Source organism: Pygocentrus nattereri, chromosome 2 (genome assembly GCF_015220715.1).
Source record: "Pygocentrus nattereri isolate fPygNat1 chromosome 2, fPygNat1.pri, whole genome shotgun sequence".
Lineage (NCBI taxonomy): Eukaryota > Metazoa > Chordata > Actinopteri > Characiformes > Serrasalmidae > Pygocentrus > Pygocentrus nattereri.
This window is the reverse complement of record NC_051212.1, coordinates 47,584,961-47,596,494: the sequence shown is the minus strand read 5'-3', so window position 1 is coordinate 47,596,494 and position 11,534 is coordinate 47,584,961. Positions and strand designations below refer to the sequence as shown.

The 11,534-nt window shown below is 38.3% G+C and overlaps 1 protein-coding gene across 1 annotated transcript; it reads right to left on the bottom strand.

Moving 5' to 3' along the window:
* Positions 1-5,878: 5,878 nt before the first annotated feature.
* Positions 5,879-9,348, bottom strand: LOC108428858 (regulator of G-protein signaling 21-like). The gene is made up of 5 exons (XM_017700205.1): positions 9,162-9,348; positions 8,950-9,036; positions 7,992-8,053; positions 7,426-7,592; positions 5,879-6,569 (listed from the first exon to the last, which is right to left on the bottom strand). The coding sequence occupies exons 1-5, from the start codon at positions 9,224-9,226 to the stop codon at positions 6,396-6,398; spliced, it is 555 nt and encodes a 184-aa protein (XP_017555694.1). The 5' UTR covers positions 9,227-9,348; the 3' UTR covers positions 5,879-6,395.
* Positions 9,349-11,534: the final 2,186 nt, after the last annotated feature.

Genomic DNA, 11,534 nt, shown 5'->3' with positions numbered 1-11,534 from the left:
TAAAAAATACATATAAAATGCAAATATAAAGGCACATTTTAGAGTTTCTTCTGCTCCCAACACACCTGATGCAACTAACAAACTAATTGACAAGCCGTCGCTGAGTTAAAGTGGGTGCGTTACAGCAGGAAGGAGGAGCACAACAGGGAGGTGGTACACCTAGGCCTGAAATCACCAACCTTCTTAAAGTAGGAGTGCTGATTTTTTTATGTATTTTTTTAAAAGAAAAAAGTGACATTTAAAGATTAGTTTTTTTTTTTTTTTTATAAATTTGTTATAAATTTGTTAAAAGAAGTTTTCATGTCACTACCGAAATGCACAGTTTTAGTCCATAGGTGGAGCCTAATTTTAGCCTGCATTTTAGAGCAGGAGGTGAGACTCTCATGGCCATGTGGTGAGCAGCTTGTTTTGGAGTAACTGAGACCTAAAGTCTGGAAATCAAACAATGTAATTGCATAACATTAAGAACTATCACTAATGTAACACACTTATTTTTTATGTACTGGCTAGCGTTTTTGAGTTCTGCTAGAAGTACCTAAATTTGTCACTACCAAAACACTCACTACTGAAACAGTCGGTAAGGTTTCAGCAGTGTTATGACTGGTTTGGTAGTGACAAAATGGAATGCTCAGTTATTTGTTTTAAGAAAATAAACATGAGGTAGAGGGTCACTTAAAGCAAAGGGGTTTTAGTCTAAAGTTTGAGTCACAGTCCAGATATATTTTGTACCAGTTCAGTACAATGATCCTAGAGCAGCGCTCCTAATCTGAGCATTTTCGTGAGATATGAGTTTAGGACCAGGACTGATCAACACCAATTTAATAGGTTGTGATGCTGAATATCCACTAGAGGGTGTTGTTGGTCATGTTTTAGTTCAGGGGCTCTGCAAATCAACTCTTATCCTGGAAGTCTCCAGTAAGGCCTAAAACCCAACCACTTCAGTGTGTTGGTGTGAAATGGTTCATTGTAGAGAAAGTTGCAGACTGTTTTCTAACTGATTTCTTTACAGTGGTGGTGATGGGAACCAGGGGTCACAGTGTCTACACAACAAATATAGCCATTTTATGTACTATCCAAAGCCACCAGTGAGCCTTCATGCGCCTTCTGAGCTTTAATATGTAATGTTGACGATTGTAAAATAGTAGTAAACCTGAAAAGAAAAGTTTTTACCTGATCACAAATGGCTTTGAAAAATGTGTTTTAGTTCATCATCTTCTCTCCAAACCACCCTAAAACAATGGCCCAGACATATTCATAACAATTCACTGTTGTTGGAAGAAAACCTCGTATCTCCAAAATGGTAACTTTACAGGAGAAAGTAAAAAATGTACTTTACTTTTAATGTAAGTCAAGGGAACCAGACTTTTTGGGTCATTTCTTTCAGTCCAGTTGTCATGAAATGTACATACAATGTAAAGGCTAACAGGTATTTTTAAACTATGTCAAAAACTGAAAAACATCCAAAGTGGAGATACAAGTTTTTTTCTTCCAACAACAGGGAATTTCATGTAATAACTTTCTGTGAGGGAGCTTTTAGAGGCAATAAACTCATCAGATGTCTGGTTCCTATCACCACCACTGTAAACAATCAGGTGCATTTCTCTACAGTGGAGCATTTCACATCAAATTCCATTGAATGGCTTTACATCCTGACCTTTTGATTATGGGGAAATGTAGAAATGTTAAGCTGGTCAATTCCCCTTTAAGCCTTTCAGAATCATTTGAATATTCGAGCCAAATGGGTTTATATTTTGGAACTGAAATTGGCAGGCACATTTGGAAGCAGTTTCAGTTTCATGAGAACCAATGTAGCATAATATATATATATTTTTTTTCTTTTCAGTGTCATGCTTTCCCACTCTGATCTCCTAAAACCACACTGTAGGAATAATTACATCACCAGAGGCCATAGCTCTCCATCTACAAATGAGGCTCTTTCAGCTCTGAGATATATTTGATGACACCCAAAGGCCAATGTCCATTTCTAATGGCAGGCCTATTGGCATATTACATGTGTTCTTCCTCCTCTGCTTGGCAGCATGCACTCTCTCATTTGCAGGCTTTTCATTCAGAACTTTTTTCCCCCCTGAATACTGTGCAGATTTTGGAACACATTAACTTTGTCTCATTGTATATCTAAAGGCCAGCTGAAGGCTCATTTGTCATGTGGTATTTGGCTGTCAATTTCCTTTTACAGACCAAAGACACCTCATGACAAACATGCACTGAATGACACTTAATTATTTCCTCATTTTTCTGTCTGTTTCGTTTGGCTTCACATCGGATTCACTATGTTGAAACATACTTACTAACACTTGACCTAAGGCCAGCATTTGTCAGGCTGCATGACCCCTACATAAACCCTTGGCAAATGACAAAGTTACATGAGCATTTACGAAGATGGAAGGTACCATAAAGTCTGTCTTTATGTAATTTCACCTCAGTAAATGTTATGATACCTGACACTTGTTGGAAAAAGACTTTATACATATCTATTTAGGTTTATGTCAGTTGTTTTTAAAGACCTATGCAAGTATTGTGTTGTCTTATGAAAACTGCCCTTCAGTACTGTGTTTAAGGGGCCGTTTCCTACTTTATTAGTAAAGTGACAACAAAGCCGACTTGTTTTTTATTTTTAACATTCTATTTTTGTACCTCTTTATGAGTCACAGTTTTTGATCTAGAACCACAAAACTTTGCAGGATCGTACAGAAAATTCTTGAGAAAATTCAAGAGAAACAGTACATACAGACACACATACATATTTGTACACATATACACACCTGGAATACCACTGGCAACACCTTGGCAACCATCTGGTATAACACAGCAACAGCTTAGCAACGTCTTAGCAACCACCTGGGATACCATAGCCGTGGCCTTACAGCACCTTAGTAACCACCTGGGTTACCATAGTCGTGGCCTTGCAACACCTTTGCAGCCACCTCGGATTCCATAGCGATGGCCTAGCAACATCTTACCAAGCATCTGGGACACCATAGCAATGGTCTAGTAAAATCTTAGCAAGCATCTGGAATAACACAGCAGCAGCCTAGCAACAACTTAGCAACCACCTGGGATACCAGAGCAGTGGCCTAGAAGCACCTTTCTTATAACTCTGATATATATTACTTACAAAAAGTTAGGGATATTTGGCTTTCGGGTGAAATTTATTGAAAACGTAAAAAAGTTCAGGCTACAGTGACATTATATCGTGAAAGTAGGGCATTTAAGTAGAAGCATGCGATGGTGATTTCCTCATTTCAAACAATGTATTGAAACAAAAGCCAACATCAGTGGTGGGTGTAACGTTACCCCAACAGAAAATCTCAATGTCTCAATAACTCGTCATGTGCCCTTGAGCATCAATTACAGCTTGACAACGACGTCTCATGCTGTTCACAAGTTGACTCATTGTCTGCTGAGGCATGGTGTCCCACTCTTCTTGAAGGACGGCCCTCAGGTCATTGAGGTTCTGGGGTACAGAGTTACGAGCCTCTACATGGCGACTCAGCCGATGCCATAGGTTTTCTATGGGATTGAAGTTTGGAGGAAGTGCAGGCCGCTCCATTCTCCAACCCAGTCTCCAGCAGCCGTTCCCTAAAGATGTGACCTCAGTGAGCTGGAGCATTGTCGTCCATGAAGATGAAATTAGGCCTGTGTTATTCATCCAGAGGCACAATGACTGGATTAATGATGTTATTCAAGTAGTATAGACCACTGGGTCACTGTACCTTTCACAAAGTGTAGGGCAGTTCTGTCTTGACTAGACACACCTGCCCACACTGTAACACCACCACCACCACCACCACCACCTTGCCATTAAGCTCCTTATTAGAGAGCAGCAAGTTGTGCAAAAAGTACTGAAACATTGAACAGTTGGACATTCAAAAGTTTAGAGAAGGTCACATTCAGTTCACCTATAAAGGTTAGAGTGCATTTTATAGGTTCATCCTGAAATTTCACCCGAAAGCCAAACATCCCTGACTTTTTGTGAGTGGTGTATGTAAACAGGCTCTGTTATGACTGACTGCCCTGTATTGTGCTTGTATTCAAAAAACGAAACACTCCTTAGAACCTGTGTGAATGAGCAGATACGTGCAAGGTGGAATATATACTGTATGTACAGGTGGTTATATGTAAATATGTCATCAAAGAAATGATGAATTCTAAATGAGCTGGTTTTGCAACTTGGTTTCCATTTTCATACATGTATGGTACACTTTGGAACTTTGACAATGGTTACATATCACTTCAAACTGCTTTTATTAATATGCTGTGTAAATTTTCACTGAGTTTAAAGGCAAAGCGGAGACTGAAACGAGTAGCAAGTGAGATTTTAATAACAAATGTATGAAAACAGTTTTAAAAAATGAACTGCAAACCTGTTGCAGTCTAAAATACAATACAAGGTTCTTAATATACAGACAAAGTGATGTGTACTCATATTAGAAACAGGCACATAGAGAAAAAATCAGCATTATTGGTAATTTGTTGTTAATAAAACATCAAAAGGCATCTTTATACATTTAATGAGCTTTTCTGTTTAGAAACTGTTGCAATTCACCAAAAATGGAATAGCAATTGGTCACCATTAAAGGTAAAAATGAGGTCTAGATGAAAATAAAACCATCTTTTGACCAGCTTTATTTAACCCCTTAAAATCTCAGGCTTATTACCTATTAAGGCTTATAATTCGTTAACTTCAGGGTCTCAACTGAACTCAACCGTTAACTGAAGGGTCCCATTCAAACTGGTTGATGTCTTCTTAGGTTATAGAAGTGTGTAATAAAACTTTGGGCCTGCTGTTAAGCTCTGGCCATTTAAGGGGTTAAACATTTTTAGCTACTGTCTGCTTCATAGATTTCTGCTTCCTAAGTGAACCTGATGAGTGTTCTTGCCACCCACAAGCGGATCTTGAGTTTTAAGGCCTCCATTTGTTCCAAAGGCGTGTGCTCAGCAGTTCACATTTCTTTCAAAGTTCAGGCTTTTGCTAGTTTCCCATGAAACAGGCAAAGTGCAGGATTCGTCATCAAGCTCATCAGGATCCTCCGGCATGCACGACTGAGAGCTGCGGGTGCCGTTCACAAGGAATTTTTTGTGTGGTTCTCAGGAATCTTAGAGTATCAGAAGTATTGAGAAATACAAATGAGCTGCAAACGTTTCCAGTGCTCAATTTTCAACAGGAGCCGGGAACGCAGGAAGTGCAAAACTGGTTAAGTAAAAAAATTCTTTCTTTATATTTATGCTTTTAAAACCCGCATTATCACTTTGGACACCATTAAAGAGGAATTCCACCAAACTCTGAGCATCATTCAGTTTTGAAATTTGCAAGATTTTCACAGGCACATCATAGAGAAGCTTACAGACTCTGAGTTCTTTACAGTGTTGGTGATAGGAACCAGATGTCGCAATGTCTACAACGCGTTTTACTTACTTTACAAACCAATGGACCTACCGGTGTCTTCAAAGACGGAAACTATGGCACTATATGGATTTCAAATAGATGACTAATATTCGCTGTATATTGATTCCTATATATCCAACTGATATTAGTAGTCACATGGCTATATATGTATAATATATATATATATATATATATATATACACACACACATATATATATATATATACACACATATATATATATATATACACATATATGTATATAAAATGTGTGTGTGTCTTGTTCCTATCACTACCACTATGAACACCCATATGGAAATACATGGCAATATATGGATAGCTGTATATAGATTCCCTTATATCAAACTGATATTAGTTTATATATATATATATCATTATATATATATATATATATATATATATATATATATATATATATATATATATATATATATAATAAAGATTTGGTGCTCACATATATGTACACAAGAAAATATATATGTCTGACCATTTTTGATGCCTATGCATATATGGCTATATTTCCATATGGGCAGTGCTAACTTGGTAAGTTTCTCTAGAACAAATGAAAAGAACATCAAAAAAATTCTGTGGAATTCCCCTTTAAGCTAGTTTAGCAGCAAAAAAAAATGTAAAATTTTTTTCAAGAGCCCAGATCAACCACAAATAAGAACTTGCAGTGGCTCTCAACCACATACTGTAGTGTGATCCTCCAGCTAGGCCTACAACAAAGCCTCCAGAGTGATGATCTGGTGCAGCATTTATGATCAACAGTGTGCTACAAATGCTTACCAGCATTACGCTACATCCTTACAAATGCTTACCAGCATTACGCTACATCCTTAGAAATGCTTACCAGCAGTATGCTACACACTAGCTGTCTTACTGCTGAGACAAAACTGAACTTCTCCACTTCCTCAGGCAGCCACAGCTTAGCACAGCTGCGGTTAGCGCCGTGGCTTTAGGGGTCTCTAAAGTCCCTCAGGGGCCCTGAGGGCGTGGTAAAGGTCCGACTGAAGAAAGCGAGGGTAGGTGCTAATCTCCATCAGGTAGAAGATTCTTCTCTGAGCTTCTTCAAAACAGTTCTTGCTTGGCCGCTGGAGGCACTGGCCGAGGTGTTCTTTGGTGTAGAAGTCCAAGTTGACCTGTGAAAAGAGAAATTTTTAGCTTCAGACGAACAACCATTAGGATGTTTTGTTAGCTATCAATCTGCAGGATTTGTGATGTATGCTTGTCTTAGTAGTGAGTTTGATGTGTTCATTTATTTTCACTTAGAAAACATGTACCGTCCAACTGTAATTACCAGCAGATTATTAGCAAAGGTGTATGCAAGCATCATCCAGCTCAGTGCGCTAAAATGGGTGCAGTCCATAGCAAACGAGACGGCCTATAATTTAATGCAATCTTTTTAATTGTGTACATTTTTGGACAAATCATAGATTATAATAACTGTAAAAATGAAACGGTTAAATAAAAACAAAGCAATAAAAATCACACTGCACAGTAGAGTGAACAAAAGAAGAATTTGCATAATTTTGGAACTTATTACTAAGGCATATTATTCAGGGACATTTGTGCAAACTGGCCAAACTATTCTTAGGTTGTAGAACTGTGCAATAAAACTTTGGGCCTACTGGTGGACCCTGACCAGTCAAGGGGTTAAGCTATATTCCACACTAATCATTGGCCCAAGGGTACCTACCTTGGTAGTTATCATCAATTCACACACTTCCAGAAATAATTGGCCCAAGGTGTGCAATAAGACTTTGGGCCCACTGGTGGACCTTGTCTATTTAAGGGGGTAAGCTATATTTGATAATTGTCAAGACTAATTATTGGCCCAAAGTTACTTTCCTTGGCCCAATAATTTTGCTTTTTCATCACCTCACTATACACATCCTAAAACATTTGCAGTCTCAATGACACAACCTGCTCTTTTTGGATGTTCTTGGACAGGTTCAATAAGAAATGAACATGCCTATGACTCATCGTGTGATTCACCTCTTTTCGGGAGTCTTTCCTGATGAACTCCTCATAGATGTGTTTCGCTTTGATGGCTAGCTTTTCTGATCTCTTGGTCTTCCTGAAGTCCTCACAGGCCAGCCAGAACTCAATATTCTCCTCACAGAACTCTGACTTTGAGAACTTCTTGAACGCCACCAGTCCAACTGATGTGGGGCAGGGATAGATAATGGTAAGCTCTACACATTATGCTAGGGTATCTCTCCAGTTTCTTTTAAGCAGTACTCGCAGATGTTTTGACTTAATTCAGTAGTTGAGATGTAAACAAAGTCATCCAGAATTGTCTGATATGATGAAGTTCGTAGAGAACTTTCACCTCAGATTTCTTTATACTGGTTGTGACAGGAATCAGGGGTCACAATGTCTACAACACAAATATAGCCATTTTATTTGCTATCCATGAACACGAAAAATTAGAGTTAGGCCAAAACCTTTGTTTACATCTTAGCTATGGAACTATGGCAGGTTTTAAAAGAATAGTTGAAATTCTCCTTTGAGTGGTGCGCAAAACATCAGGCTACATATTTCATCTAAGATCAACTTACTCTGGTGGGTGAGAAGTTTCTCCAGAGACTGACCCCACTGCTCAAATTCAACTTGAGTTGGTCTGAATTAGGAAACAAAAAAACAGCTTCATTTTAGCTTATTTGGCTTTAAACAACATGGAAGCAGTTCGCTCTTAGAAAAGAAGGTTCCTTAGTAATGCGAATGGTTCTGCATAGACTCAAGAGTTCTATCTTGAACCATTTCACGCTTAAATTGTTCTTTAAATGGTGAAATTGTACTTCAGATTGATGGAAGTTTGTTGTAGAGGTTTCTATATAAAACCTTTGTGAAAATGGTTCTGTACAGCACCAAAAAGGTTCTTCTACTGCTTCAAGCTTGACATCATAACAACAGCAGAAGCACTTTTGACAATACATACACACTTAAAAAGATGTTTTTTCAGGGGTTTTTAGCAAAGGCAGGGGTTCTATCTAGACCCTTGAGGCCTGTACAGAACACTTAAGTTCTGAAATGGTTCTTCAGATTGATGGAGGACGTGTTATATATGGTTCTATATAGCATATATAGGGTATATACTTTTTGGTACTATATACCCACTTGAAAAAGATGGTTGTTCACACGTTTTTGATAAGTAGACAGAGATTCTACTGAGACCCATGAGGTCTATGTAGGACCATTTCAGGCTGTTCTTTGTATGGTGAAGTGGTTCTTCAGATTGATTAAAAATTGTGTTGTATATGAACCTTGTTGAAAAGGATTCTATACAGCACCAAAAAGGGTTCTTCTGTTGTTACAATGTAAAGCCCTTTTTTGTGCTACAGAGAACCAGACAACACCATCAATCTGAAGAACCATTTCACCTTGCAGTGAACCATTTAAGCATGCAATAGTTCTGTATAGAACACATGGTCCCAAGTAAAACCCTACGTTTTACTAAAGACCCCTTGAAGAACCATCTTCTTTACCAATGTAGCTATTGAGAGGAGGATACTGTACCTGGCTGATTTCTTTCTTGACGACTTTACATCTGTGTACTTTTTCAGGAGCACATAAAGTCTGCATCTGGATGTTCTCCGCGTTTGCCTGTAGAAAAAGGGAAACGTTTTTTCTTTAGGTACACCAGAGAAAACCACGCTGTTCATCGTGAAAGTATAACGCACTACCTGAATGACTAAACCCGCTGAAAGACAGATAAAGTTCTCGCTTACGTGGCCACGTCTGGGTGGTGTTGGCGTCCTCCAGCTCTTTCCAGGCGTGCTGTGGTGACCTCCATTGCAGACGTTCAGGTGTCACTACGTCAACAAGATACCATCTCACTTTGGTCAAAAACCTCAGACTTTCTCTCTCTCACGTCTCCCACCTCACTGAGCTGAGCTGAACTCTTCACTCGCTTTATCAGCCAGTTGCATTCAGCAGTGATAAAGCCTATTCTCCACTCCCTAGAAAGGCTCCACCCTCCACCGTGAGCGCTCAGACAAGTAACAGAGGGCCAGGAGTTCAGTAATAAAAAAATACAGGAGACTGTAGTTTTATTACATAATACTTTTATTATACCATTTTATTACACCCTGCTCATCACTACTGCACTAACTCATCACTTTGCATTGAGGTCCCTGTAGTTCCTGAATAATAAGCCTTTAGGATCTAACAAGCTTTGCATTTAAGGGGTTTAACCACTCTGTACATTCTAGCAATGCAAACCTACCTTGTTCAGTACTTAGTACACTTAAAACCATTTAAATGCTGCTACATTATCTAGCACATTCTACTAAAAACACAGGCAAGGGCAAACCTACCAGAGCTTAATACTGTTAAAACCAGTATACTAGCTATATTACTATATTAGCTACTACTATATTAGCTAGCCCAAATGGATATATATATATCAATACACACAAATATATGAAATATATATGAAAATATATTAGCATATCACTGCTGTGAGAATAAACCTGGCATATCCAAAATGGTAACTTTTTAAAAAACTCAATGGACTTTTTTCCATGTCATTTTGGGCTGTTTCTGTTGGTCTTTTCACCATGAAATTGATGGGCAATGTAAGGGCCAACAGACACTTTCAAATTATGTCAAAAACTGAAAATATGCACATATACAGGACATACAAGCCAACATATTTGAAATTGGCCAATTTAAAATATGGGACAAATAGTATTTCAGCCATATGTCAACGTAAAGAAGAAAATATTATTCACGTATGAATGGTATATTTCTCATATATGTTTTGTGTTATATAAGGTTTTATGTGTCATATTTGATGATTTAAAACTAAATTTTAAAAGCAAAGCTAGTCAAACATGAAATAAATGAAAATTGCTCTGAAACTTGTAACATTTATAATGTAATTATAACTGTACTTGGATGCATCCAACCATGTGTATATATATATATATATATATATATATATATATATATATATATATTTAATGTTATGTACAACATACCAAAATTACTAGTTAACCAGCCCTGCCAGACAAAAAACAGCATAGACCAGCATGTCTGGTCAACAGCAAAACCACTATGTGTTGTGTTGCGTATGTTGGTATGCTGCTCAACCACCAGACCAGCTTAGACTAGCATGAACCAACAAAGACCTGCTTCACTGCGTCATTGCAGCAGCAATGCAGATATGAATAAACATGGGTGTCCACATTGTTTTCCTTCGACCTATTTATTTGACGGATGTGTCTAGATCAGCTTGTTGTTGGTCAGCTTGTGGGCCATTAGCTAACTCATATGATGTGGAGAGTCCAAGCTCATCGTAAACCAGGCAGCTAGCTTTATGTCTAGAGAGCTGACGTTTATTCCTGCTCACAGGTATCAGACATTTAGCCAACCTGTAAAACAATAGACTGACGCCAAGATTAGGACGCGACAAGTGACAGGTGTGACAGACTTGACCGTGTAGAGATAAACAGATAAACAGAAATACGATCACAGTACTGCCACACACAAGACTGATTACAGTAACATTCACCGATCAGGCATAACATCATGACCACCTCCTTGCTTCTATGCTCATTGTCCATTTTATCAGCTCCACTTACTGTACAGCTGCACTTTGTAGCTCTACAGTTACAGACTGTAGTCCATCTGCTTCTCTGTAAATAGTACGGTGTAAAACACAGCACTAAACGCCTTACAGAGCTGTATATTCCTTTCAAATGAAGTGTAAATTATTTACTAGGAGTGCTATTCTGCAGAATATATGTCATTTGTTTATCTTATTAGATGGGTTCTGCCAAAAAAACATGTTCCCTCCAATCAGAAAGATTGCATACGTACATTAGTCGGAATTATGTTGGTGTAATCGGAGTAAACTTTGCTGGAGGGCAGGGTTAGGCAGTTCTCATGTAACTAGGTTGTCGTCAGGCCTCTGTGAGTCTTGGGCTTTCGTAGATGTCGCATGGGCTGCAGAATAAACAAAATGATGTAGAATTTTATTCTCATTTCATACTATATAGTAAAACCCTGCTTATCTACAGCTGTAATGGAGTGAAACAGCTGGCTCTATTCCTGTCCTCTCCAAGACCTCGAATAACCGGGTCTGATCTGATTAGACA

Excerpts from the sequence above, each read along its gene's own strand:
- LOC108428858 (XM_017700205.1), bottom strand. The coding sequence starts at position 9,226 with ATGGAGGTCACCACAGCACGCCTGGAAAGAGCTGGAGGACGCCAACAC. Across the intron at positions 7,593-7,991 it reads GAAACTTCTCACCCACCAGA|TTGGACTGGTGGCGTTCAAG; the intron begins GTAAGTTGATCT and ends GCCCCACATCAG. Across the intron at positions 6,570-7,425 it reads GGAAAGACTCCCGAAAAGAG|GTCAACTTGGACTTCTACAC; the intron begins GTGAATCACACG and ends CTCTTTTCACAG.